This window comes from Pteronotus mesoamericanus, unplaced genomic scaffold (genome assembly GCF_021234165.1).
Source record: "Pteronotus mesoamericanus isolate MK-2021 breed Mesoamerican mustached bat unplaced genomic scaffold, CSHL_Meso_final contig_78, whole genome shotgun sequence".
Taxonomy (NCBI): domain Eukaryota; kingdom Metazoa; phylum Chordata; class Mammalia; order Chiroptera; family Mormoopidae; genus Pteronotus; species Pteronotus mesoamericanus.
Window position 1 is genome coordinate 10516240 of NW_026555258.1, and position 26535 is coordinate 10542774.

At 46.3% G+C, this 26535-nt stretch overlaps 2 protein-coding genes across 3 annotated transcripts in view; one reads left to right on the forward strand and one right to left on the reverse strand.

The window, feature by feature from the left end:
• MORN5 (MORN repeat containing 5) overlaps positions 1-3622 on the reverse strand; it is a 32526-nt gene extending 28904 nt beyond the window's left edge. For both annotated transcript variants that reach the window (XM_054584901.1, XM_054584902.1), the window contains exons 1-2: positions 3539-3622; positions 1040-1187 (exon numbers count right to left, since the gene is read on the reverse strand). In XM_054584901.1, coding sequence (XP_054440876.1) covers positions 1040-1187; positions 3539-3585 — 195 coding nt within the window. In that variant the 5' untranslated portion in view covers positions 3586-3622. The remainder of the gene's footprint in view (positions 1-1039; positions 1188-3538) is intronic.
• A 103-nt stretch (positions 3623-3725) lies between these two features.
• NDUFA8 (NADH:ubiquinone oxidoreductase subunit A8) lies at positions 3726-16486 on the forward strand. The gene is made up of 4 exons (XM_054584442.1): positions 3726-3914; positions 9473-9636; positions 12560-12725; positions 16169-16486. Exons 1-4 carry the CDS (start codon positions 3864-3866, stop codon positions 16304-16306), a joined length of 519 nt encoding a protein of 172 aa, XP_054440417.1. The 5' UTR covers positions 3726-3863; the 3' UTR covers positions 16307-16486.
• The last annotated feature ends 10049 nt before the right edge of the window (positions 16487-26535 follow it).

The following is a 26535-nucleotide window of genomic DNA, read 5'->3' on the forward strand; positions in this document are numbered from 1 at the left end:
GAGGAAAATACAACCCCATACACACAGGAACTTTCTAATAGAAATCAGGAGCTTTCGTTGACTCCTTGAATTCTATTCATGATCCACAAATTCCAGGTTAAGAATCCTTGGATTAGATGACTTATCATGACAGAGGTAGCGGTGGTGGCAGCCGTAACAGTAAGAGCTAACACTTATGGATGCCCACTGTGTGCCAGGGACGGAGCAAAGCACTGCCTACACTGCCTCATTTACCCCCGCGCCCCCCAGACATCCCAGCAGGTGCCTGGCACCAGGGTGTCAGGCTGAATAATGGTTCCCAGAGGCACCCACGTCCAGTCTCTGGAACCTGTGAATATGCTGACTCTACATGGCAAGGGGACTTTGTGACGTGATCAAGTTAAGGACCTTGAAGTGGCAAGATTAACCTGGGCTACCTGGGGGGCCCGATGTAACCACCAGGGTCCTTATAAGAGGGAGGCAAGAGCATCAGTGTGACCAAAGACAAGGTGATGACAAAAGCAAAGGGAGAGGAGATGTGATGATAGCAGCGGAGGTCAGAGTGATGGGTGGCCGTGAGCCAAGGAATGCAGGCAGCTTCTAGAAGCTGGAAAAGGCAAGAAAACGGATCCTCCCACAGAGCCTCCAGAAGGAATGCCGCACTGCTGACCTACGTCAGCCTTCCGACACTCCCAGAACTGTAAGATAAATGTTCTGTTGTTTTAAGACACTGGATTTGTAGTAATTTGTAACAGCAGCAGTAGGAAACTAATACAACTCTTGTTTCCAATTTATTAGACAAGGAGTGTGAGTCTCAAAGGGGAAATCATAGGCTCAAGGTCACACAGTTAGTGGTTTCACAGGATTCAAACTCGTCATGGCTTGTCTAGGGGTTCTTTTGGTTCCAGAGGGAGAGGTCCCCAGAGCCCTGGATATTAAGAGGAGGGAAGAAGAAGGCAACAGATAGGGAAGACGGGGTGTCGTGTGTGTGTGTGGGGGGGGAGGGTGTCCTCCTATCTGAGGCTTTCCCCTCTGCAGCGCCCCCTCCCAGGCTGATCACCTTAATGGCCAATCCATTTTCCCAAATGGCATCATATCGGCTTCCGCTGGGGAAGTACAGGGTTCCTTGGCCATGAAACATGCCGTCCTTCATTTCTCCAACATATCTTGTTTCGGTAGGGAGGATGTATTCAGCATTGCCCTCCATCCTGTAAGGTCAAAGGGAAATCACTGAGCCCTGCGAGGCAGCTGGAGGGTCTGATTTAGCAGGCACAGGACAGCAAGTGGGCGCCTCCTCCTCAGGGTCCTCAGATGTTACCATCCCAGCAATATTCTGCCCAAAACCAAATTTTTTCTTTTGTTTCCCCTCAAAAGCTCAAATATAAGAGGGGCTGATGAGGCAGGTAGAGTTTGGTCTGTTTCTCCTCCCCCTCACATAGAGGCTGTCCTGAGGTTCACACCATCCCTGGAATACCCTTGGTAGGCCCAGAGAGGGGAGGGATGTGCCCAAAGCCACACAGCAAGCACTGTGAAGAGACTAGGGCCACATTTCCTGGCAGCTGGCTCTGTGTCTTTGCTGCTAAGACCAGCCCTACCCTACCCATTACACCACAAGTGGGATATTTGGAAAAATATGAAATTTGGACAGGATATATGAATTTGAATCTTCGCCATTTCCTAGATGTATCATCTTAGATACTTTCCTAAACCTGTTTGTCTGCTTTCCTCCCTTCATTTCTTCCTTTTTCCCAACAAAAATATCTACAATGCACCTATTAGATGCCAGGTGTCTTGTTAAGTCAGGTCTGATGGATGTGACGTGGACGCAACAGCAATCAAGGCAGATGCCATCCCTGCTCGTGAGGTGGGACTCAGTCTACTGGGGGACACAATTAAGCAATTCCATAAATTAAGTGCCATGCAGGTGATGACAAGCCCCTGTGGAGCATAGGGAAGGGACACTTAACCAGGTGACCATTTGATCAGTTTCATGTGTGAAAGTCTGAGATTAATGCCTGATAATGTGTTAACAGTTTTTCTAGTAAAGGGCCTGACATATACAGCAAGTGCTTGAGAAATATGCTTTCATTCATTTTCTATTAGCTGGAAATCACTGCCCCTAACTCTGAACTTCTTTAGGCTTTTGTTTTACCTCTCTTGGATGCTTAGCACTTTTCTGCCTCGCCTAGTAATTGTATACCTTGTCTCCCCTATTTAATCAAATCATCTGAGAGGAAGACCTTGATATCCTCAGCTCTTAGAATCATGCTTCTTTTTAAACAGGTGCTCTGTAAACATCTACTGAGTAAAAAATGAAAGAAACACAAAGGTCAGCGAGCTGGTTGAGTGTATGACAGATGCCACTGTGGCACATGCCCAAGCAGGAGGGCACTGTGGTTAAAGCACAGTTTCTGAGCCCTGGCCAAGTAGTTCGGTAAGTTAGAGCATGGTCCTAATACACCAAGGTTGCCGGTTTGATCCCTGGTCAGGGCACATACAAGAGTCAACCAATGAAGGCATAAATTAAGTGGGACAACAAATCAGTGTTTCTCTCTCTCTCTCTTCCCGCCCTCTCCCTCTCTCTCTCTGAAATCAATAAAATAAAGCACAACTTCTGAGCCGTCCAGGCCTTGCTCTACCTCTCTGTACCTATGTGACCTTTGGTAAGCTCCTTGAACTCTTTGAGACAGTTTCTCATCTGTAAAATGGAGATAATGACAACAACACCCCCAGAGTTGCTGGCATATACTAAGAGCTTAGAAATTATTTTTCCTTTATTCTACTGAAAGACACAGGAGGAGAAAGAAGAGTTCCTTCTTTCTTCTACCTCTTTGCTTGAGTTCACTTCTTTCTTTCTTTTTCTTTCTTTCTTTCCTTCCTTCCTTCCTCCCTTCCTTCCTCCCTCCCTCCCTTCCTTCCTTTCCTTCCTTCTTTTTCTTTCCTTTATTGCTTAATCCCTTCCCATCATTTCAAAGCATAGCTTCCTTCTAAATTCTTCTCTGAGATTAGAGCCCCCCCTTTTTCTTATTGCCAATTGGACATCATTGTCCCTCTACACACCTTCTACAGAATCTCCAGCTCACCCGAAATGGAACTCACCCTCTTCTCTTCCAAAGCGGCCCCTCCTCAGAGTTCTCAATTTCTGTGAATGGTATCAGAATCCTCCAGGTTCAAAGCCTGGAGCTGGGCACCGGGCCGGGACTGGAGGCAGTCTCTGAATGGGACCAGGAACCAATCAGTTGCCAAGGCCTGGCAATGAAATCCTAAACTTCGACATTGTCCTCTTTCCTGCAGACCCACTGCCTCTGCCTTGGCCCAAGTATATATGGAATGAATGTTATCTCATCTCTGCCTCTTGAACAAGTTACTTCACTTCTCTGAGTGTCATTTTACCGGACTGTACAATGGGAATAAACAATCCTACTGGAAAATGTTCTGACGGTTAAAAGGGATAAAGTTTGTGAAAGTGTCTGGTACAAGGTTCTTTTCAAAGGCAAAAAGACAGCCGTCTTTCCCCAGTCACAGATGTTCAAGACAGTGAATCAAATGAGGTCCTTACCTCCCATCTACAAATTCCCCAATATATTCGCTCCCCGTGTACTGCATGGCGCCCGCCTCTAGCTAGCAGCCGTTGGGATCCCGGAGTCTCAGTGTTTACAGCCTCACTATGACAACCAGGAGGGATGGGCGGAGCCAACGCGTTCACACGACTTCCTGGCTTTACGCACGCTCAGGGGCTCGCAGAGGGGCAGAGCGGTGCGCCTGCGTGCCGCCAGCTGCGCACGCGCAGTTGCTGCGTGGCCCTCGGCGGTCGAAAGGGGAGTTCAAGGAGACGGGGGCGACGCGGCTGTGGCTGCTTCGTCAGGGTCGGGGCTACAGACATCATGCCGGGAATAGTGGAACTACCTACTCTGGAGGATCTGAAAGTGCAGGAGGTGAGGCTCGTATGGAGGACAGGCAAGGGGGACATAGGGCTGAAAGTTTCCAGGGCCTGGCCCGATCCTGCTTCGACTCAGCGGACCCTGGGCTCCGGACCCCTTACCCCATTCCCCACCAACACATAAACAGGTCAACCCCCGGATGCCCTGTCCTCGGCTCCGGGAATTGCCCCCCATCCCCCGCCCGCCCTGGCTCGAAAACTCTTCCCCCCTCCCCCACAGCGACTTGCTTCCTCACATGAGTAATAGTGGTACTTTTTATTAAGCACCAACGAGGCCCACTTTACTTACTCTATGTCACTTTATACTCAAACGTCCCAGCGAAGTAAGTATACAACCCCGGGTGCTCACAGTCAAGGGAGAGAGAGAGTCCCTTTAAAGTAGCATCGTCGGTGCAAAGCGCATTAGAATGGAGGTAGGAAACCTCAGGAAAAGGAGATGGTATTGGAAGAGTAAACTTGCTAACAGCCCTGGGAAGGTGTTTGCTAATAGGACATTTGAAGCATTCAGTTATTAAAGAGATAGTGTTTGGATAATTACTATGTGAACACACACTGGAATAAGAGAGAGTGTTCCTGCCCTCATAGAGTTTATAATCTAATAGGGAGTCACTTACATACAGTACAGTGTAGTTAGTGCTCTAAGAAGTGAAGACAGTATAATACTAATTATAGCAAACATGAACAAGCCTTTTCGAGATGTCAGGTGGGATTTAATTCATGGGATACCTTCCAGTGACACCATGAGGAAGGACATAATTGGTCACTTCCATGTTGCAAGTAAGGAACAGGACCTGAGAGAAGTGATTTCCCCAAGGTCACATAGTTAGTAAGTGGTAGGGCTGGAATGTGAACCCAGCTTGGATTTGAAAAGCCATGCTTTTAAATTACTGTTTTTGGGCAAAAGCTCAAGGGTGAGAAGGCTTAACAGAACCTTTTCTGTTTAGGGAGACAGGTGCTATTTGACAAGCTTCTAGTGTTGGCGGGAAGCAACAGTTGCTGAGTTGGGAGAGGTACGTGGGCCGAGGCAGGACGGGGAAGCAACTCCCGCAAGGCCAGATTAAGAAGTCTGGGCTTTATCGTGTAAGTGACGTGATGGGGAGAGATGCAAGGTGTTCAGGCAGAGGAGTGTCAGGGTCAGATAGAAGAAAGATCTGGCTACATTGGAGGAGAGGGAGGGCAAGGCTAAAATTTATTTGCCATAAATTATACCCCAGGCACTGGGTTCAGTGTTTACCTGCATTACTTCACTTAATCTTATATACCTACGAGAATCACAACTATTATTTTCCTCACATGAAGAAATTTTTAGTGTTCAGGGACGTTACCAAGAAGTGACGCTTCCTAAAAGGTGTGTGTGTGGGGCGCAGATGCTGCCAACAGTCAGTCTTGTTTCTTGCCGCGCTGGGGAGCTGGCTTACTGTCAAGTTGCTGTATCTTTCATTGGAACTTTAATTTGGTTCAACAAGCAACCGAGGTTTTACTTTCTGCAAATATTCTATACCTGGAAAAAAAATTTGCCTTTAGGCCTCACACAGTTAAATTGAGAAACAGATAATCACATAAATAACTAAAATACAAGACAAAGTATAATTAAATGCCATGGAAGAGGGGCAGACATGGCTTAAGAAGAGAGTAGGATTTGAAGTTGTAGCTAAATTCTAGGCCTAACTGCTCGATTACCTTGATTAGTCACTTTTAGCATTTGCAGACACAGTTGTTTTATTTGTAAGATAAAGTGATTCCAGCTGTGTAATTCCTTGAGGCTATAAAAGGAACAGAGAAAGCACTGCTTGGGCACAATGTAAGAATTATAGGCAGAGATGGAGACGAAGAACTTTCTAAGTGAGGGTAGGATCTGAGCAAAGGTGAGGAGATGGGAAAAGGCGGGGGACCAAAAATGGGCCTCGATCGGGGAGTTCGGTGTCTTGAGAGAACAGCAAGAAGTCCCGTTTTGAAGCGTCATGGATAGAGGGCTGGAGAGGTAGTTTGGATCCAGTTTAGGCTTTATGCTTCTGTTAAACCTGAATCCTTAAGGGTTTTGTGGCTAATTTGTTTCAATAGCAAAGTAAAATAAGAAGTGTCTTTAGGAAGATCACTCCAACAGCTCTGTGAAGAATGGATTGAAGGACAAGAAAAACAAGGAGACTGTTCTTGGTAGTTGTTGAAATGATTGAGGGAGATATTAACGACCCCAGCATGACTGGCCACTGCGCTTACAGACAGGAAAGAACAAATTTGTCCAGGATTGATCAGACTTAGCAACAACTTAGGTATCAGAAACAGGAAAGGTTGAGGAGTCCACGTCAGATTTGCAGCTGACATCAGGACTGAGGAAGCCAGAAGGAGCTCTTTTGAGACGAGTGAGATGCATCCTGGACCTCACTGACTTCGGAGTTGTGCCACGCCCTATGGAAAAAGTCGTCAGCAGCTTTGGGATGGAAAATCCTTGTACACATTGACAGTTTTCAGTAAAAATGCTAGCTAATATTTATGATGGGTTTTCTGTGTGTTAGGCACTGTTCTTAATATTGTTAATCATGACAGTTTTATCAAATAGATACTATTATCTCTCGTTTTACATAAATTAAGTAAAATATAAGGCATAGTATAAATGAAGTACTATAAAAAGAGATACAGACATGGCTTCAGGGAGGGAGAACAGGACGAGGGGATGGGTTGTGGATGTAAAGTGTTTTCCGCCTCCCTTTCCACACCTGCACACTGACATACACCTGCTGTGCAGCAAGGCTGTTGTGAGGCTAAGTGAGAAAGGATGTGAAATTCTGTGTTCTGTGAGACGAGGGGAGCTGAATGAGTATGAGAGGGTGTTCCTGGTGAGCAGCTGTGAAAGGGCGTTGTTCCTGCTGGAATTCGCCCGCCTCAGTGAACAAGCAGGTGAGGGGAAGCTGGCGTCTGAAGCTCTGCGCCGCCGCAGTGACTGCGATGTGGTGGGAAAGGCCGGTTGGAGGCCGCCGTCTCCGGATTCCGGGTCTGTGGCTGCCCCTGACCCACTGTGTCACCCTGTGCACGTCGTTCTTTTTTCTCAGGATAGATGCAGTGTGTGGTTCTCATCCTTTATTTCTCTGTGATAGCACATTTTACATGCTCAGTAACAAGGGTGTACGTAGATTTTGGTAAGACCTCGACATTTGTAAGAAAGTAACGCAAGGGATGTTGCGGTCTTTTGGGGCATGATAGCTGCTAACTTAATTTTTAAAATATATTATACTTTAAGGATGTTTGCATCCTGATTTTTATCCTCCCAGTTCTTTATAGATAATATAGCAAACAAGTATGTACCACTTAATTAACCTAAATTCTTATTGTAAAAACCGAATACAAAATTTTACAGATTTTTAAACAAATTTATTAGCATTGTCATGGCAAATTTCACTTACACCATAAGTAACTGATAATTATAACAATTGTAATATGATTAGATGTAGTCATAACTTTGTTCTCCCCTTCCTGTAGTGTGTAGATGAATTACTCTCATCATCTTTCTTTACCTTTTATCTTAGTAACAATTTAAGCTAAGTTGGGTAAAATTCATTAAAAAATTATAAAATCTTTATTATTATAAAACTAAAAATTATAAAATCCTCACATAAAAATCCTTAATAAAATATTTGCAAATCAAATCTAGTGGTATCTTAAAGCGTAATACACTATGGCAGGCTAGATTTTATTCTTGATACGGTGGGTCAATTTTAGAAAATCTATTAATGTTCTACATTACATTTGTAGATTAATAAAAAAGAAACCTGAACATTTGTCTGTCCTGGTGGAGAAAACAACAGTAAAACAAAACCAGTCAGGATTGGAAAGCAGTGAGGAACCCCTGAACAACCATATCCCAGACACTAACAGCAAATGTCGTTCCAAACTGTGCTTGAGAGTCTGGGAAAAGGCGCGGATGCTTGTTGCCATTGCTGTTCATCTGTATTATCCTGGAAGGTCTCATCAGAGCGGTAAGATAGGAAAGAGGAGAAGAAGAGAAAAGATAAAGATCAGAAAGGAAAGGAAGCAGTTTTTATTTGTAAGTGAAAGCTTTCTCATGAATCCTCTTTGAGTTTTGTATCAGAACCAAGAAGAGTTTAGTGTGTAGTAAGATATGGCTAGAGAGAAGGTGCAATATGCAAATAAGGAGTAACCAGTTTGAAAATATAATAGAAAATCCTATTTAGATAGTATAAAAATGTTAAAATACCAAGGAATGAACAAATGTGCAGTGTTCCTTTATGAAGGAGACTAATTTTAACCAAAGGACATAGAGTGACCTGAATACGTGGGGAGACATACTGTGTTCTGGGTGAGAGGACATATTCCTGACTCTTTCGTAACTTGGGTCCCCAGTACCTGGCACAGAAGCCAATGCTCAGCCGTTCCTTGGGCTAGACACTGTTTTGGGTGCTTGGTGAACCATAGTAAAAGGTACATTTTCATTATAGTTTGACAGCTTTATGGGACTTGTGTTGAAAAAAAAATCCCTCATCGCTTGGCCCTTACGTCCTGCAATCACACATAAGGTGACCACTGGTACTAGCTTATGTAAGATGAGCCAGGACAGACTCTCTGAGGAGGGAAATTTGAACACAGACCCAATAATATAAAAGTGTCAGTTCCCTTCTAATTTACTGTGTAACTAAGCTGAGTGTAATTCCAATGCAGATCTTTGGGGAGTGTGGTGTTCACCTGTAATAATAGCCAAGAAAATTTTGAAAAGGAAGAATAATGGGAAGGACGGTCCTCCCAGACAACAAAGTGTTCTAATAAGCTACAGTAATTAAAGCATTGCGGTACTGGCCCAGGAAAAGGTACAGAAAAGGCCAGCGGGACCGTAGCTGCAGCAGCTGGTGGGTAGGCCAGGTCTGTGCTTCCCTGTGAGCCAGCTGCAACTACCCGGTGCTGCTCAAGAAAATGTCCTGGAGTGCAAGCCAGTGAGACTGACCTCGCTGTGGGGAAGGCCGCCTTGGATATACTCTCGAATGTTATTAGAAATAACTTGCCAGACTGCATGTTCATACTTGTCCCTTCCAGTCTGTTGTCTTCTGTGACCCTGCAATCTTCTGGGAATTTTGTGTAACTTCCTACTGTTAGACACAGTCTGATCTTCTAATGTTAGATAGGTATTACCTACTGTGCTCGTATATTCTGTTACTCCTGTTCCGGGAGAGGAGGCCCACGCGAGCTCCCCGGAGTCGGTCTCGCCCATCCTGTCCCAGGGGCCCCCCCCTTCCTTCGGAGCGCCACTCCTCTGTCACAGAGGCTTAAGGGTTCTGCTAGGGCTGCCATCTCCTTCTGTCTGAATGGGGATAGGAACATCAGCCTAACAGGTGGCTGTGAAGCTGTAGAAAGCCCCGGGTGTGGAAGAGCCTCGTGATCTCTAAAGCCCTGCGGATCATTGTGGCAGTCCCTTTGTCTTTACTTTTTTGGCAAAGTCAGAACAGCTATTTTGGTGTCCCCTCTGGTTTGACCAGCTTGAGGTGAAGTTGGGGAAGTGATGAGCTGGTGACCAATCTGTGGTCTTTCTCCCCTTCTTCTGTCCCCCAGGTGAAAGTCAGTTCTGCTGTGCTGAAAGCCGCGGCCCATCACTACGGAGCTCAATGTGATAAACCCAACAAGGAGTTCATGCTGTGCCGCTGGGAAGAAAAGGACCCGCGGCGCTGTTTAGAGGAAGGCAAACTTGTCAACAAGTGTGCTCTGGACTTCTTCAGGTAAAAATCTTTTCACAGCAGTGCCTTCTTGGTTGAACCATCAAGGTATATGTACCTTGGTGAACAGCTGGGTAATTAAAGGGAAGGATCATTTTAGTAGGTGGTGCAAGCCTTGGAAATCAGATAGACCAAACTAAGCACACAGTAACGGAAAGCTATTTTTGTTACTTGTTTTTATTATTTGGCAAGTTCTTTGCTCTTCATGAATCGTAATTTCCAAATTGTAGAATAATACCTATTTTGGACAGGATTGTTATGAAAAATTGAAAAGGAACACAAAAACAATTCAGTTCAGTGCTTGTTAGCAGGTGTCACTAGATTGTTATCATTACATCACTACGGAACATACAATAGATAGAAAAGTGTATTCAGAGTCCTGTTTTTGGGTAGGCTACTGTGCTTGATACTATAACTAAGACAGCCCAAACTGTAATTGTAGAAAGCTGTTTTTAACAGCCATATTAATCAGATTGCTGTTAAAAGGGACAGGAACTCAACTCAAAGGGAATTGGCTCACGCAGCTATAAAGTCCAGAAATAGTACTGGCATCAGGCAGGGCTGGAGTCAGGCGCATAAATAATTCTACAATTACTTGGTGTCTTTTTGCCTCTCCTCTTTTCCTCCTAATCTCTTAGCTTTGCTTTTCTCTGTTGAACTCATTTTCAAAGAGACTTTTTCTTTGTTACAGCAAAAATGAGCACCGGCCATCCCAAGCCGCTATGCTGCTTGTTTAGCAGGTGTGCACAGAGTGCCAATTTTCCAGTAATGTGAGCAGGGGTCCCTGGACTGAGTCTGATTGGCCTGGATGGTTGACTTCGTGTATGTTATCTTTGAATCAGTTGTGTTGCAGGAGATAAAATGCTGTGACTGGTCAGGTCTGAAGTGGGTGTAGACCTAGATTCCTCTAAACTACACTGCCGGGAGATAGGGAGGGGTCGTGGCCCCAAGGAAAATTAGAAGGATGTTACAGAAGAGTGGGAATGGCTGCCGGGGAGGCAAAACCCGCAGATGTCCGCGATAATGATGTTAGCGGGAAAAATCAAATTTTGTCACATAATAGCTGCTTTTCTTTTTTGTTTCTGCTGTCTTTGGCCACGTGCAAAGATATGTTTGTGGCTAAAATCAAAGTGTGTTTACAGTTTAAAATTTTCACTGTTGGGAACATTCTTTACAGTAACTATTATTGTCTTCATGACCATTATTTTTACTGGCTATATAATAGTCCATCAGCAGCTAACCCAGCCGTAATGTACACGACCAGTTCCTATTATTAAACATCACTGTTGGTTCCAGCTTTGATTGTTTAGATAAATCAGCAGTGATTACCTTTGTGTAGATCTTTTTCCTTTTTAGATTAATGCCATTGCATAAATTTCCCAGCAGAGAAATTATTTTATAAAAGGCTTGGAACAGTTTATATTGAGTCAGTTTATGCTGTCCTTAGCCCTTAGCCCAAGAGGTGTATCTTGATATACCTCACCAGCACAGCATGTTATTTAAATATTTGGTAGGTACAAATGGTATTCTTGCTTGAACTTGCATTGATTTGATTGTTACCATTGTTTATTTTTAAGTTTTTCTCTTTTTTTAAAATAAGAGTTTATTTGAACCAAAACTGACAACATTGCCAGGAAGCAAGGTCTCAAATGCTTCCCGATTTTCTATTTTCTAAGAGAACTTTTGACAATGCATTTCTCCTTTGGCTCTGAAGTAGTACCTTTAAATGGGAAATGTTTGGATTTCACAAGGTGTCGAGGTGCCTAACTGCCCCTGTGAGAGGAATTTCTCTCTGCTGGAGTTGCTCGCTTAGGCTCTGGTAGATGAGTGTTGGCTGTGGGTGCCAGGGGGCCAGGGCCCGGGCTGGAGACTCAGCACCGGAGTGGTGGCCTGCAGGCCTTCTGCCTTGGCATTTGCGGGGCACAGAACTCCCGCTGGCAACAGTGGCGCAAATAGAGGTTAGGAGGGTGCGATTTTGTGCACCATGGAAATCCAGCCGAGCGGGGCTAGAGGCACGGAGAAGACTTCGCTAGGGACTTGGTCATCTTCCTGTTGTACACTCCGCCACCCACAAGGTTATACTCAGAATACCTGGAAGGGTACGTGAGGAACTGGTAACAAAGGAATCAATCAGGAAGGCAAAGCAGATTTTTCACTGTGTGTTGCCGTTGACCATCTCTTCCAGACTCTTCCTGGGCCGTGAAATAAGATTCCTGTGTAGAGTGTATCTGGATTCTTGGGGTGTGACAAGCAAGTGGTTCAGAATTATTCCTGTGGGAGCAGGGGGTGTTCTACATTCCTTCCACAGTTTCATATATGGCTTTTACATAAAATAATGGTATTTTATTCTTGCTTTAGGGAGCATTTATTTGATTACTAGGAAGGGTGAATGGTGAAATAAGGGGAATCCCATAAAATACTTGAGTCTTATTCCTTTTAGACACAAAAATTACTTTTTCTTTAACTTTTTTACTTTAAAAAAATTACTTTTTATTTTGGTGGTCACAAAATGAATAAATACTCTACCTTGCTTCTTAGCAGAGAGCACCAAATATAATTTAATTTTATTACCCCAGACAGTAATCTGTTTTTGTTCAGAGCACTAATGGAATGAGGATCTTGAGCTCTGAGGAGCGTAAGGCGGTTTGGCTCTACACCGAGTGCCCCGCGAATCTTCTGCTTGGTAGTTTGTGTATTCGCTTTTCATAATTCTGTCTTTTCCTTTGCCATTATCCCCTCGGACTTCTGTCAGCATGCCCATCTCTGATGATGCCTCTGTCGCTTCTAAACTTGCTAAGTTGATAGTCTTTAGAATTAGATCTAAAGAATAAATAGGCTCCAAGTGAGAAGGTCTGTATTTATTTTTTCCCCACGTTTCTGTTCTTCCTTTGCAAGGAGCTCCCCCTAACCCAGCCCTCTTTTCCAGGCAGATAAAGCGTCACTGTGCAGAACCTTTCACAGAATACTGGACCTGCATTGACTACTCCGGCCTGCAGCTCTTTCGTCGCTGTCGCAAACAGCAGGCAAAGTTTGATGAGTGTGTGCTGGACAAGCTGGGCTGGGTGCGACCGGACCTGGGAGAGCTGTCCAAGGTAACAAGGGTGTCCTGTCGGCGGGCTCCCTCTCACTAAGGGGCAGGTAAAGGCAGGAGGTGGTCCGAAAAGGGTCCTCTGCGAGTTACAGGAATGATGTGAGAAATCCAGATTTACCTAACAGGTTAATTGGGGAGTGATTATACACAGTCCCCAAGGGAGTGTAGTTAACAGAGGTACTCCTTTAAATAGATCTTCCAGCAAGTGCAGATTTGCTTGTGGTTAATTAGCTAATTGAAGAACAGAGGGAGTAGATGAGGATAAACAAAATGTTTGGGGACACAGTGTCAGTTGAAAACATTGCGGTGGTTGTGGAATTCAGTGGGGGAATAGGATCAGGGTTACGGCAGATTTTTCAGGAGCACACCTAAGGTTTAAAAAACTACATGCCTATGCTTTAAAAAGCATGTTTTCCTACTCTTTCTCCTATATTTCCTGTCTCAGTTGTGATACCACCACCTGTTGAACCATCCGAGCTAGAAACCCGAATGTCTTTTTTCTTCATGTCTCACTCTTTTCCCTTGATACAGTCATCAGTTCCTGTTGACTGGCAACTCCGGGAAAAATTTTTGAACCCTCCCACTGTCCCCACGTCTTAGATAAGAGTTCCTAACTTGGGCTACGTGAAGTTCTGGAAGGGGACGTGGATCGATTTGGCTTTTAGACGGCAGTGTATCCTCTGAAATGGAAGAATTGAGGAAATAATTACATCTTCATGATAGGCATGATCTGTGTAGGAAATAAATCAAATGTCACTTTCTTTTAAAAAACTTTTCAGGAGCTCCCTGTCGCTTGCCAGATAAATCAGCCTGCATATCCTGGCAGGGAAGGCCCTTTCTGAGCTGACCCACCCCTGCTTCCCGCGCCCCATCACCCTCCGCTGCCCCCGGGACAGCCCACGTACCAAGGCGCGGATGAAAACCCAGCTTTGAATGGAGACAGATAGTAGATTTGAACTTGGATTCCACTACTCAAATGCTATGGGATCCTGAGCAAATTGCTTAAAATTTCCTATCATACCAGGTCTATAAAGTGGAATCTGTGTTAAATCCCTAGTTGTCTGTGAGGACTAAGCTGAATATCCAGCCTTGTGCTGGGCACTTAGGTCCCCAGTTACTGTCGGTTCCCGTCTATGTGTGTGTGGTGTCGGTGGGTGGCTGGGTCTAAAGTGTGTTGTCATAACGAGATGAATGGCTTAGCGACTTGTTTTTTTTAATCTGGTTTGATTATTTTACTTAGGATGCCTTCCTTTGCCGCACAGAACAAATTGTTTTTAATAGTGGATAATTCTAAGTTGGAAGATGGTGGAACTTATATATTTAATAATGAAAACTACCCTTTTTCATTTTTCTCTGTCATGAAAGGAGAATGAACAAATCGTGCTGTTACGAAAGCATACTTATTTCTGAGTTTTTGTGTTAACATTTTTAAAAGCTTTAAAAAATACTGTTTTTCTTAACTCTCCTCAACAGTGTATTTCCTTCAGAGGATTACCAGTTTTGGTTGTCCTGCAGTCAGGATGCAGTCTCTAGAAAGGGGACAGTCAGCTGGACAAAGCCCAGCTCCACGCACGCTTGCGTTCTGCTTCCCCGGGGCTGCCCCGGCCTCCTGTGTTCCCCCAGTGAGTGCCCGCCCACTGTCTACGCGCGGCTCAGGTGCCATGCCCTTCTTCGACGTTTGACTTTGCTAAGCCAGATTGCTCTCTCACCTGTAACTCTATCATCCTGATAACATTAATAATGAAAATGACTTACGGAGCACCTGCTGTATATACATCAGCCACTTTGTATAGATTATTCTAGTAACGCTGTGAGTTAATAGCCCCGTTTTAGAGAGGAGAAATGGAAGGTTAAGTTGGGTGCCCGGGGTCATTTATTTAGGAATTCGTTTGACCACACGCATCTGCTCCTTTTTTCTTTTGAGTGTGGCGCAGAAGAGGAAGTTGTTTTACTGTTCTTTCCACAATAATTTGTCTTTTAAAGGGGTCCTTTTATTACCTTCAGTTTGAGGAACATTTTTCTCACTTTATTTCATAGATTTCTTGAATTCCTTAAAGGAGCTTCAAATGCCAGCTGGAGGCATTTGGAATGAACTCTCTCCAGCAGTAAAGAACTGTTATCGATCTCAAATGATAGCAGACAGATGAGAACACTGTCTTAGAAATAAACAAAAGACTACAGCGGACTTGTAATCAGATTTGTGTCCCGGCCGCAGCTCTGACACTACCATGCATTTTTATGTTGCACGAGTCAGCCTCCTTTGTCCTCGTTTGTCGTCTGTGAGCTAGACACAGTATGCCTTGTAGGTGTTAGAATAATAATTATTCATTGTGTACATGGAAGCTCTGTTCATGATGAATGTTTTTGAATTTATACGTGTAGGAAAACTAACCTGGTCATTGTACATGGAGTGACTTAGAGTTCAGACCACTAGGTAACTGTGCTGTTAATAACTGTGGCCATGTGTCTTCTCCGGCCTGTTTCCTCATCTTTAACATGAGAACAGTTCCCGCCGGGTTTCCAGTGGAGACTTTTCTGGCCGTGGGGGGACAGTGTGGGTGTAAACCCCCGCCCCCTCTCTCCCTGCTCCGCAGGTCAGCGCCCCGCCCTCTGGCCCGGCCTGCTGGCGCAGCTCTCCACTTCTGCCCTTGTCACTGTGCGGTTTAGCGTCTACGCCCTTTAGTTACTTCCCTGCTTCAGGGTGCCGTCAGACTAGAGTGCACGCACCCTTGCACATCATCCGGTGCCGTCTGTCGCCCGGCCCCTGCCTGCCAGTGTGGCCTGTTAGGAAAAAGCATGGGCTTTGGAGCACGCAGACCTGGCTTTGAGATTAGCTCGGTGGCCCCGGGGAACTCTGCGCAGCCACCTCAGGGGTGCGAGAAGGAGATGGAATATGGTGCCCAGCATTTTCCTGGCAGCACCGGGTGGTGGTCAGGTAGGCACCTCACCCCCCTCCACAGTTCGTGCAGCTGAAGACGTGCCTCTCTCCCTACGTGTGCTCTGTTTGTTTACTTGGAACACCTTTCCCTCCCTAATCTTCCTGCTGGCTCCTGGTCATCCTTCAAGATGAAGCTAAACATCGTGCCCCGAGAAATAGTCCAGGCCCCCAGCGCTCCGGACGGATTGGGCCTGCAGAGCCCTTGCTCCCCTGGCGCTCGGTTCACGTCTCCGTTACAGTAATTCAGTTAGGAAGTCTTGGTTGATTTTCTTGTCTGGCTTCCTCCCTAGATGGTGAGCCTCTTGGTAAGAGTGTGTATCTTGTCCCTCGTGTGTCTCTAACTTCTACCATGTGGAGTGACACAAAGAGCTGGGGTTTGATGGGGCGTCAGAGGAGAGGAGGAGCTGGGGCAGAGGGGCGGAGGGGAAACAGTGGGAGATGTGTCTGTGGTCGCAGACTCAACCTGACTGTCACCTGTGCTGCTTTCCTCTTCGCACCACTCACAGGTCACCAAAGTGAAAACAGATCGACCTTTACCAGAGAACCCCTATTGCTCAAGACCAAGACCGGAGCCCAACCCTGAGGTGGAAGGAGATCTGAAGCCTGCCAAACATGGCAGCCGCCTTTATTTCTGGACCATGTGAAGATGGGTCCCTGGCCTACGCTCAGTCACGCACCCAGACGACAATGGAGGAAACCTCACGTGCGGTTTGCATCGACCGATAGCGTTCTTTCCGGGATCACAAACATTAACAGAAAGTTAACTTATGTGACTTGGCAGTTATTCTATACCATTTCCTGGCCATTAAAAAATTTAAAGGAAACATTTGTATTTTATTATGTTTTATATAACCTTTTGGCCTTTAAAGGTGACTTCCCCTGGCGTTTCTTCTTGTGGTCTTGTCTGTTCCCCTCTCTTTGCTCCCGGTAGGCATCGCCAGTGTGGCAGGGGAGACGTCAGATCCTGGAGAAATGACCGTGTAGAGGAAAGGCTGTGTTACCTGAGACGGCTCCTTAGGGTATGTGTGTGTTCACGCGTTTTGGAGTCTTGACTCTCTTTCCCATCGAACCTCTCAAATGATTTCCCTGAAGTCACACAAGGGTAATGCCCAGGCCAGGAGACGTGAAGAAACGTTCGAGCCTGTGACTCAGGCCATGGGAGGGGCCTCCCGGCTGTGTCCTCCACGGTCTTGCTCAGAGCTTCTTAAAGAACCAAACTTCCACCACTTCCCCTTGATATCCCATCCTCAAGCATTATAACCCAGATGTTTTTCCTGATAGACCAGGGAGGTGGAGGCTGAGCTCTCAGCTCCAAAGCCAGGAAGTCGGGAGGTCTGAGTGTCAATTCCAGCCTTGGGTGTGTTCCTTAACCTCTTGCGAGAGGTTGAATTTGAGGACAAACTGAAGGGAACATGCTTATCTATCTCCTGGGCAGGTTAAAGCCACAAGTATTTATAAAGCTCCGGTTCAAAGCACTATTATGTCTTTATTTTCCCTTTCATTCAGTTGCTTTTTCACTACTAGGCTATTTCCTCTGCATATGGCTGGGTCACTTTACACCTGGATGTGGCCTTAAATTGCGTATAACCCTGCATAAGTCATTTCAACACCCCGGGTGTTGGTTTCCAATATGCAGAGTTCAGAAAAGTGAAGTCATTGTATAAAAGCCTGAAGGCCTTTCCACCTCCCAGGCTAGGTCCCGTCAGTGCGGAGATTGCTGCGAGGCCTTAGACCGACGAGGCTTGGGGCCTGCTGCCCAATGTGTCGGGACAGCAAAGACAACACATGGCATGGTCTACTTTCCCCTACCCCCACCCTGTTTGACCCCACAGTTGGGATCATTCGGGGGTGACCCTTACTCCCACCTGTTCTGCAAATGTTCCTTGCCAGCTGCCTTTGCCCTATTTCCCAATTTAATGATGAAAAATAGTAGGTTCTTCCTTACAAAACAGCTACAGCAACATCTAGCCTCCTGATGGCCAAGTCACTGGAAGTCACCTCTGATGGGGAACATACAAACACAGCGGCAGGTTGGCATTGACGTGCTCCCTCAAGTTATGTGTTGCTTTCTTGGTCCCTTCTGCAAAGGAAGCTGGGCCTCGCACGGTGTGCCCTGCACCAAGTGCTTTACGTGTGCCACCTTCAACACTCCGAGCCTTTGAAAGACATACCGTTACATGTTGTGCCCATTTCCCAGAGGAAGGCACGAGAGCTCAGGGAGAGGTTAAGAAGCCCCAGTCTTACCTGGGGTGCAGAGGAAGATGGTCTGCTCCCAGTGGCCACACTGCGGTTCTTGAAAGGCGTCCGTGGCTTTCAGCCTTGGGCTGAAAGCAAGCCCAAGCACCTGGACACTGCAAGCACCTGGAGACCTTTCATCACTGAGGTCTGGACCCCACCCCCAGAGGTTCGGATTTAATTTGTCTGCCATGCGGCTGGGACACGGGGTATTTTGAAAGCTCTCATAACTCATTCTAAGGTGAAGCTGAGGTACAGGGCCCCTGACTGATTGCATATGTGAAGCAGGCCCCGGAGGCAAAGTGGCAAAGCTAAGATTTAAACCGAGATTCAGCTCATTGCAAAGCCCGTACTTCTAATATATGCCACTGCTTATAAATCTCCTGGCGATCTTAACATGGAGATTCTGATTCGGTGGGTCCAGGGTCGGACCTGCTGCTTCCTGGTGCCTGTGCTCCTGGTCTCTGGACCATATTTTGGGTGACAAGGTCATAAACCGTGCTGTCTGAGTGCAGAGTCTATGCCTGACTGTCCGGCGTCAACGGGCAGCCCTGCGCACCCCCCAAGGGTTAGTTCGCCTCCTCAAAGTCCGAGAAGCAAGCCCTGACGCGTTAATGTCTTCAAATTCAATTCTAGGATGTTTTAACTTTTGCCCAAGTTGGACAGCAGTTCTTGCCTCCACCCCCACCCCCCACCTTGCTTTGAATTCCTTGAACAAAGAAACCAACTTTTGGCTTTCCTGTATTCTTGATAGACTTATACCACATCACAGCCTTCTAGGACAGAAGATAAAATTCCTAAAATCTCTCACAACAAATGCATCTCGCCATTTCAGTAGGTGAAAGGTCACAGAACAATTTGGAAGCAGTCAGTGCGAAGGATCCCTGAGCAGGGCTCCAGATAATAGAAAAATCTTCCTGTTTCAGAATAATGAGACCGATTCCTCACATTCCCAAAGGAACTTTATCTGCCCCTCTTCCTCAGCCAAGCCCATTCCTGTCTTCCCTATCTCAGTTAATGGCGTCTCCATCCTTCCAGTGTCAAAACATGAGGCGCACCTTTGACTCCTTCCGCCTGCGGCTCTCCCTGTTCCAGCCCAATACCGAGTCCTGGTGCATTCCCTCTATAATCTCTCACATTGGGACTTCCTCTTTTATCTCACTGTCCCTGTCCCAGCCTGTTTTTGTCCCCTTGCCTGGGTTATTAATGCGATTCGGCCTCCTACCTTCCTCTCACCCTTCAGTCCATCCTCCACTTGCTGCATGTGCCTCTGCTACTCAAAAACCTTCCCTGGCTCCCGAGCGGCTGTTCACTAAAGCCCAGTCCTTACTGGCATTTGGACGCTCCCTAACCTGGCCTTCGCCGAGCCCGTTTCCCCCCACTATCCTCTTACTTCTCCTCGCATTGTACGCTGTAGTCTCCCAAATCTCACTTCTCAAGAGTGTTTTCCGAATTCCCAATCTTCCCTAACACTGCCATCCACTTGCCAGGAAACATCCTCTTTCCATCTCTGCCTCTTGAAAGTCTACCCATCTCTCAAGGCAAACACTAGTGCTGTCTTCCCCAGGAAGCGTCCCCTTCCTACAGCTAGAAGTGGTCTTTCCTGCCCCTTTGTTCCCGTGATACAGTGCAGCCTGAGGGCTGAGCTCAAGGGCCCTGGAGCTGGGCTGTCTGGGTCAGGGCGCAGGCTCTGTCATTCAAGAGCTCTGTGATCCTAAGCAAGTTACTTAACCTTCCTGTACTTTACTTTCCTCGTCTGTAGAATGGGGAACAATAATGGTGCCCACCTCCTGGGATGGTTTTGAGGATTTAATGATTAATACACATGAATTGCTTAGTACAGTGTCAATAAATGGTAGCAACTGTTGTAGTGCCCTATTTGAGTAACACCTGTCATGGCGCTAGGTCTCAGTACTGAGAGGTCTGGACTTCTACCTTACTTATATTTCTATCTTAATGCCCAGCACATGACAGGCATCCAGAAAATGATCAAACACACACTAGGTTTATCTTTCCGAAGAATATCCAAACCCTCTCCTTGCCACAAAACAACATACTAATTGTGCATAAATAGGAGTACTTCTTCAAGGTTAAATTGCCATCTTTGTGAGTATCAAATCCTAATTGAAATTCTTTGGGTATGATAAAAGATGTATTCTTATGCCCTGAAATGGGTCGTATGATACTTGGGTTTTAAAAAACACCAGTTGCTTCTACAGCATAGGAAATCTCTGTTTAGGATTGTGACATCTTTGTGTGTCTTGATCATTTGTAACATGTGTTCTATGTAATTTGTTTTAATAAGACATTGATATTTACAAATTTACTTACTTTGAAAAAATAAATTAGAACAGATTCAAGAGATTAGGGAAGAAGCCCCAGGCTTCATACGTGAGAAGTGGCCTATCTGGGAAACAGAGGTTGTCTGGTTCCAACAGCCAAGCTCTTGTCCTTCGAAGTCATTGAATCTCAGTCTTGGCTGCACACTGGAATCACCTGAAGACCTTTAAATACTGATGTCTGGTTCCCACCCCCGGGTATTCTGGTTTAATTGGCCTGTCATATGGCCTGGACATACAGATTTTATAATAAATAACACAACTCTTGCTCATTATACTCAAATAGTCTTCCTTCAATAGGAGAAAAAGTGATACAGTTGCAGCTAGAACCCTGGAAATCCATCAATTAACTCATTAATTCATTGGGCAAATATCTTACAACCTGCTAGGTGCTAGTTAGCGTGCTAGGCACGGGTGACAAGCAAGACGGGCAGGGCCCTGCTCTTGCAGGGCTTCCATGCCAGTGGTGGAGGCAACGACTAGGTAAATAAGAGAAACTTGAGATTGTGGTGGTCCTGTGAAGGGCCCCAAGGGGGTTAACATGGCAGTGAGGAACGGGGGGTGTGGGAGGCTGTGTTTAGGAAAGGAGCCCTGGACAGTCTCTCAGAGGAAGCGGGGTTTGAGCTCCCTCCTGATGGGTGAGGAGCCAGCCAATGAAAGGAAGCGTGACCCAGCCTGAGGGAACAGCAGGAACAGACCCTTGAGGCAGGATGGGGCCCGGGGCTGCAGAAAGTTTGGCTGGATGTGGTTTTGTGGGGGTAAGCCCAGTGAAGCTGTAGCTTACTTGCCCGTGTCTTTAATCTGATGGGGACGTTTCCAACAGGTGTCTCCACGGTGTGCCAGGCAAAGAAAGTCTACATTGCTCATCTCTCACATCCCCCCCACACTTGATCCAAACTAAACTCCCTCTGTGCCATCTCAGACATCTTATCTTGCCTTTCCTTGTGCTGTGTGCTCTGCCCCAAAGGTCTCCCCATCTCTTTATGCTGAACCCTTCTCTCGAGCTGCAGCTCATCGTCCCTAACACTCCCAAGGTCAATGGCATCTTCCTCTGTGTTCACGAGCCTCTTGTCCATTCCGGCCGTTGGAATCATCACGAGCAAGAACCGTTTCTTATTTTTTATGGAATCTGCCCCTTTGTGGCCCAGCAGCTGGGAGACAGTCTGTGCTTTGGGACGATCTGTTGAATGAATGCTACCCAGCCATTGCTCTCTCCAAAAGGGAGCAGCTTACTTAAGCACTAACTGTGTATCCCTCTGTGAAGAATAAACATGAGGGTGTTCTTCATTCAAAGAGAGGCTCAGATTCGCCCTGTAATGTTAGCAGTACTGGGGGGAAATGGGAACCCTCAGGGGTTTTTTTGTTTGTTTGTTTCTGTTTTTTCAAAAAGAGCCCCCTAATCTCCATGATGGTCCCAGTAAAAATACCATCTGAACTGAAGGGAGGATGCAGAAAAGGTCAGATTTGGCTACGGTAATAAGAAATATAATTGCATGCCGGTATTCCTTTAATTGGAATGTTGAATGCAAATTAAGCAGACGTGCCTTTTCTGGAAGCCTCGTTTTAATCAATTCTGCTCCTCTGTTGGAGAGTGGAAGCTGAAGAGAAAATGATAGGAATGCTCCTTTCACTTGCCACCCGACACTAAGGTGTTATGTGATGTGACTGTGGTTTGATGTACAGGCTTTATTTATTAATTTATTTTTTTTGGAGTGTTGAACGTGCAGCGCTTTTCTTGGGTTGCTGGGGTTGTGTCCAAGGATTGGAGGTTCCCAGGGGTGAACTCAAACTGGAGAACTTTCAAGACAATTCTTGAGTAGCTTTTCTCCCATATCAGTGTGATGGGCAGCGGGTACCCCTGGAGGAGGAAGCAGGGGTCCTGTTTCTGGCTCCATCCCTGACCTTGGCCGTGCCCTTGGCAAAACACTTTCCCTGCTGAGCCACTTCCTCTGGCTGTAAAATGAAGTATTGGTCCAAGATGGTATCCAGGCTCTTTTCCATGCCAAGGATTGTATGAAACATAGTTTCTTTACCAGCCAACCTATTGGGGGAGATGCTAGAGTTTTGATGATCTTGAGGTAGATCTAACCACATGGGTAGTTCATTTTGGAAATTTCGTGAAAATGCCAAGAGCGTCTTGGGCTCTTGTGTTTTTAAGAAGGTCACCCACCGCTGACATTTGAAGACACAATACGGAAGAGGTTCAGGGATTTTGTCATCCATTTCCCTCATTAGAAATTGTTTCATGTCACTTTCTTGTTATTTGAGCCTGAGTTTGCTCAGAGGATTATTGTGAGCCTTTGATCTTAAAAGTCAAAGGAGAGAAACCCTTTGGAGATCACCACTAACTGAACTGCCTTCTGACTGGGCCACATCCAGCCTGGCGCCCTCAGCCCTCGTAGGTTTGGGCAGGCTGAGGCCACGGGCTGGGGCTGTGCAGAGGGCGGGAGGGAAGTTTCCTCTGTGGGATCAGACAGCAGCACCTGGAATACTGGAGGGGAGCTGACTCAGAAGCTAAAAAGGCAGGAGTGAGCTAAACTGAGTCAGAGAGTGTGGTTGGGAGACAAACGTCTTACTAGAAACATCTGCACAGGCCGTGAACAGGCAGTTTGCAGAAGAGAACATTAGAATGGTCAATAAACATAGGAAAAGATGTTGAACTTCACTAGTAGTCAGAACAATGCAAACTAAAGCCACAGCGAGATGCCATTGTATTAGTTCAGCAAAAATGTAAAAGGTTGAGAATATCAAGTATTGATTCAGATGTAGGGAAATGGGTATTCTCTTACCCTACTGGTAGGAATACAAATGGATACACTATGTTTGGAGGCCAATTTTTGGCATCTATCAAATATAAGGTGTGTGTACCATTACCCACCTGTGAAAATTTACACTACCGAAGTACTGACTCAAGTATATGAAGATGTGTGCACGTACATTGCTTGTAAAAATGGAAAGGCAAGAGAAACAACCTAAGTGCTCATCAGTAGTGGCAGAGCAGTTGAATGAATTGCAACAGAGTCAGACGATGCAGTCCTGGGCAGCCAGGAAAGACCGTGGTGACTTTCTCTTGACTTGGGGTTTTCTGTGAGATACGGCTCCCTTGTTGTCAAATTACATGGTGATTATTTATCCACGGGTCTACCTCTCTTTCTTGACTTGAGCATCTCAAAGACAGAAACTGTGTGTATTTTATCTCTGGTAGAAGCAAAATTAAAATTGAGACCTGATTACCTCCCAAACATGGGGCCACTGTATCCCTCCAGGCTGAGGTGGTGGTTTGGAGTTAGTGAACTGGACGACTGAAAAGGGGGTTAGGAGGAGGGACAGGAGAGCAATGGAGAGAGAAGTGACTTGCCCAAGGCCACACAGCTCTCCACTTGCTTGGCAAACAGGATCCAAATGGCTGCTCTGCCTGTTGACTAATGAGATGGTTTAGTTTCCTCCTCTGAGAAATGAGGGTAACAACAGTGTGGTTTTGTTGATTTGGTAACGAAATGACCATACAGCACCTGGCACCCCATAGCTGTGCCATAGCGGTGACCCCCTCAGGTTGACGGGCACACCAGCAGTGGGGTGGATTGACAAGCTGGACAGGCAGCGGAGCCCAGGTTTTCCTGAGAAACAGGAGGAGGGTTGACAGAACCGATGGAACACCATGCCCCGGAAGGCGGCCCCCAGCACAGCGCTCTCTGTGCGTTAGCTTTGGGCCACCTGGCCGACAATGATGCTGATGCAGGCCGTGTTCCCCGACAAAAGCACCCAACCAGCTCCCAGACCTGGGCACAGCTTGGACCAGTGGGCAGCTCTCATCTTTGCAGAGGATTCCAGCCCGCGGGTGAACTGGGGAAGCAGACGCCCTCTTGTGTGGGTTCTGGCCTCCCACTTGGTGGCAAATCCGGTGCCAGGAATCTAGCGAGGGATTGGACTAACTTTGAGGGCGTCAGAATTGGGAAGACCTTAGAGACCAATACATTCCTTTGTTTTACAGAGAGGATAATTGAGGTCCACAGCTGGGACGGTCTCAGTAGCAAAACTAGGGCTGAACCTTGATTTCTGACTTCCTGTCCTGGGCAAACATGGGCTGCAACCAGATATTAAAAAGTTGTGCAGAGCTGGACATGTGGCCAATAGACAGAAAGGGCTTCTCAGCAAGGGGGCAACGTGAGCAGAGGTATGAAAGTGGGAGTGGGGGGCCCCACCGTGGCAAAGGGAATGGCCACTGTTAACATCTATTGTTAAAATAGATGTGAAAATTTACACTGCCGATGTGCTGATTCAAGTATATGAAGTGCCTACCCTTTGCCAGGCACTGCGCCAAATGTTTGCTATTTATTGACTCATTTACTCCTTATAATGATAGCACAAAACAGGTGCTCTTGTTATTTCTATTTTGCTTTATTTCAGAAGAAACTGGAGCTCAGAAAGGCTATAACGTTGTCCCAGGTCACACAGCTTGAAAAGGGCAGAACTGGGATTTAAACCCAATGGCATCTGACTCCAAAACTCTAAGGCATTTTGAAGTGTTTTGTTAAATTTATTGAGGTAACATTGGTTAATAATGTGACATAATTTTCAGGTAGACATCATTATAATTCGGTATCTGGGTATGCTCATCGTTCAGAGACTAGTTTCCTTCCTTTACCCAACGTTTTCCTTTTCCCTCTGGTAATTACCATTTTGGGTCTGTATCTATGAGTTTGTTTTGTTAGTTTGTTACTTTCTTGTTTTATATTCCACATATGAGTGAAACCACATGGTTTTTGTCCTTCTTCCATCTTACTTATTTCACTTAGCATAACACTTCCAAGATCCACCCATGTTGTAACAATGGCAAATATTTCATCTTTTTTATGGCTGAGTAGTGGTCTGTATATATATATACCACATAGTCTTTATCCATTTATCCGTGGATGGACACTTAGGTTGTTTCCAGGTCCTAGCTACAGTAAATAATGCTTCAATGGACATACGGGTACATATATCTTTACAAATTAGTGTTTTCATATAATTCAGGCAAATACCCAGAAGAGGAATTGCTGGATCATTTGCTAGTTCTAGGCTTAATTTTTAAAAAGACCTTCCATACTGTTTTCTGTAGTGGCTGGACTATAACTCTTAACCAGTCTTAACACCCCATCCATAGATAATGCATGTGGAAATGCTAGGCACTTAGTAGGCTTGAAAAATGTGAGTTGACAATTTCCAAGGTTCAGTCAAATGACTACGAAGTGCCCAGCACTTCCACATGCATGATCTATGTATGGGGTGTTAATTGCCACTACCATTACTACTATTGTGATTACCCTGTTTGATCAATGTGCCAGTTCTGCTAGGTAAGGACATGCTCCCCAAGTTTTAGTTGGGGAGCTGAGGGCCAGAGAAGTTAGGTGTCCTGCTCAGAGAAACGCAGCCAGCTGGGGACAGAGTGAGGCATCAGACGCAAAGAGATAAGCATAAAGGATGGCCCGGCCAAGTCTCAGGAGGTGGGGAGGGATGGGGCAGGACCAGGCACAGGGCAGCAGCCCCTTCCTGGCTTCCTGACAGCGCTATTGTTTGAAGCCCGTTCTTGGACATCCAGGAAATAGGCGACATCACTCCCAACAAAGGAGAGGAAGCTGCTTGAATGTTTCAGCTCCACCTCACGCGCTTGTCCTGGGGCTGGAGATGGGAGCCCAGCCAAGGCCACCTGACCCCTCCGCTCAGCCAGGCCACCCAACCCCCACCCTCACGTCTGGCCTGCTCCCTCTCCTCTCTGCCGGTCCAAACCCAAACCGTCCAGGCCCTGACCAGCAGACCTGTCTGCCCTAGCGCCACTGCTAGAGCTCCCCTGGCACCCCTTTTGGTGAGGACCAGGAGCCCCTCAAGTCTTGCTTGGTGGGACTCACCTTCCACCATGCCCTGGGGCAGCATAGGAGGCTGAACCTTTAATCCTGGCTCTGCCTCACAGGACCTCAGCTTCCCCATCTGTATGGAGGCAGAACTGATCAGGCAGGGCTGTTCTGGATCAGCTCAAAAGGCTCTCTCACCTCTGATGCTCTGGAATTCTGAGGGTAAGCACCTTTCCTGCCTGGATGAAGAGGAGGGAGTGTCATGGGCCGCACCTGGGGCCCCAGAAAGAGAAGGAAGGGGAGTTCCAGGGAGCAGAGCTGTCACAGAGGGTGGGACAGGGCAACTGGGTAAAGCAGAAACCAACGATGGTCTTTCTCCCGGGCTCTGGAATCAGACAGGCCTGAGTTCAAACTCCAGTTCTACCGCTTACTGGTGGTGTGGCCTCAAACAAGTCTCTGAGCCTTTGT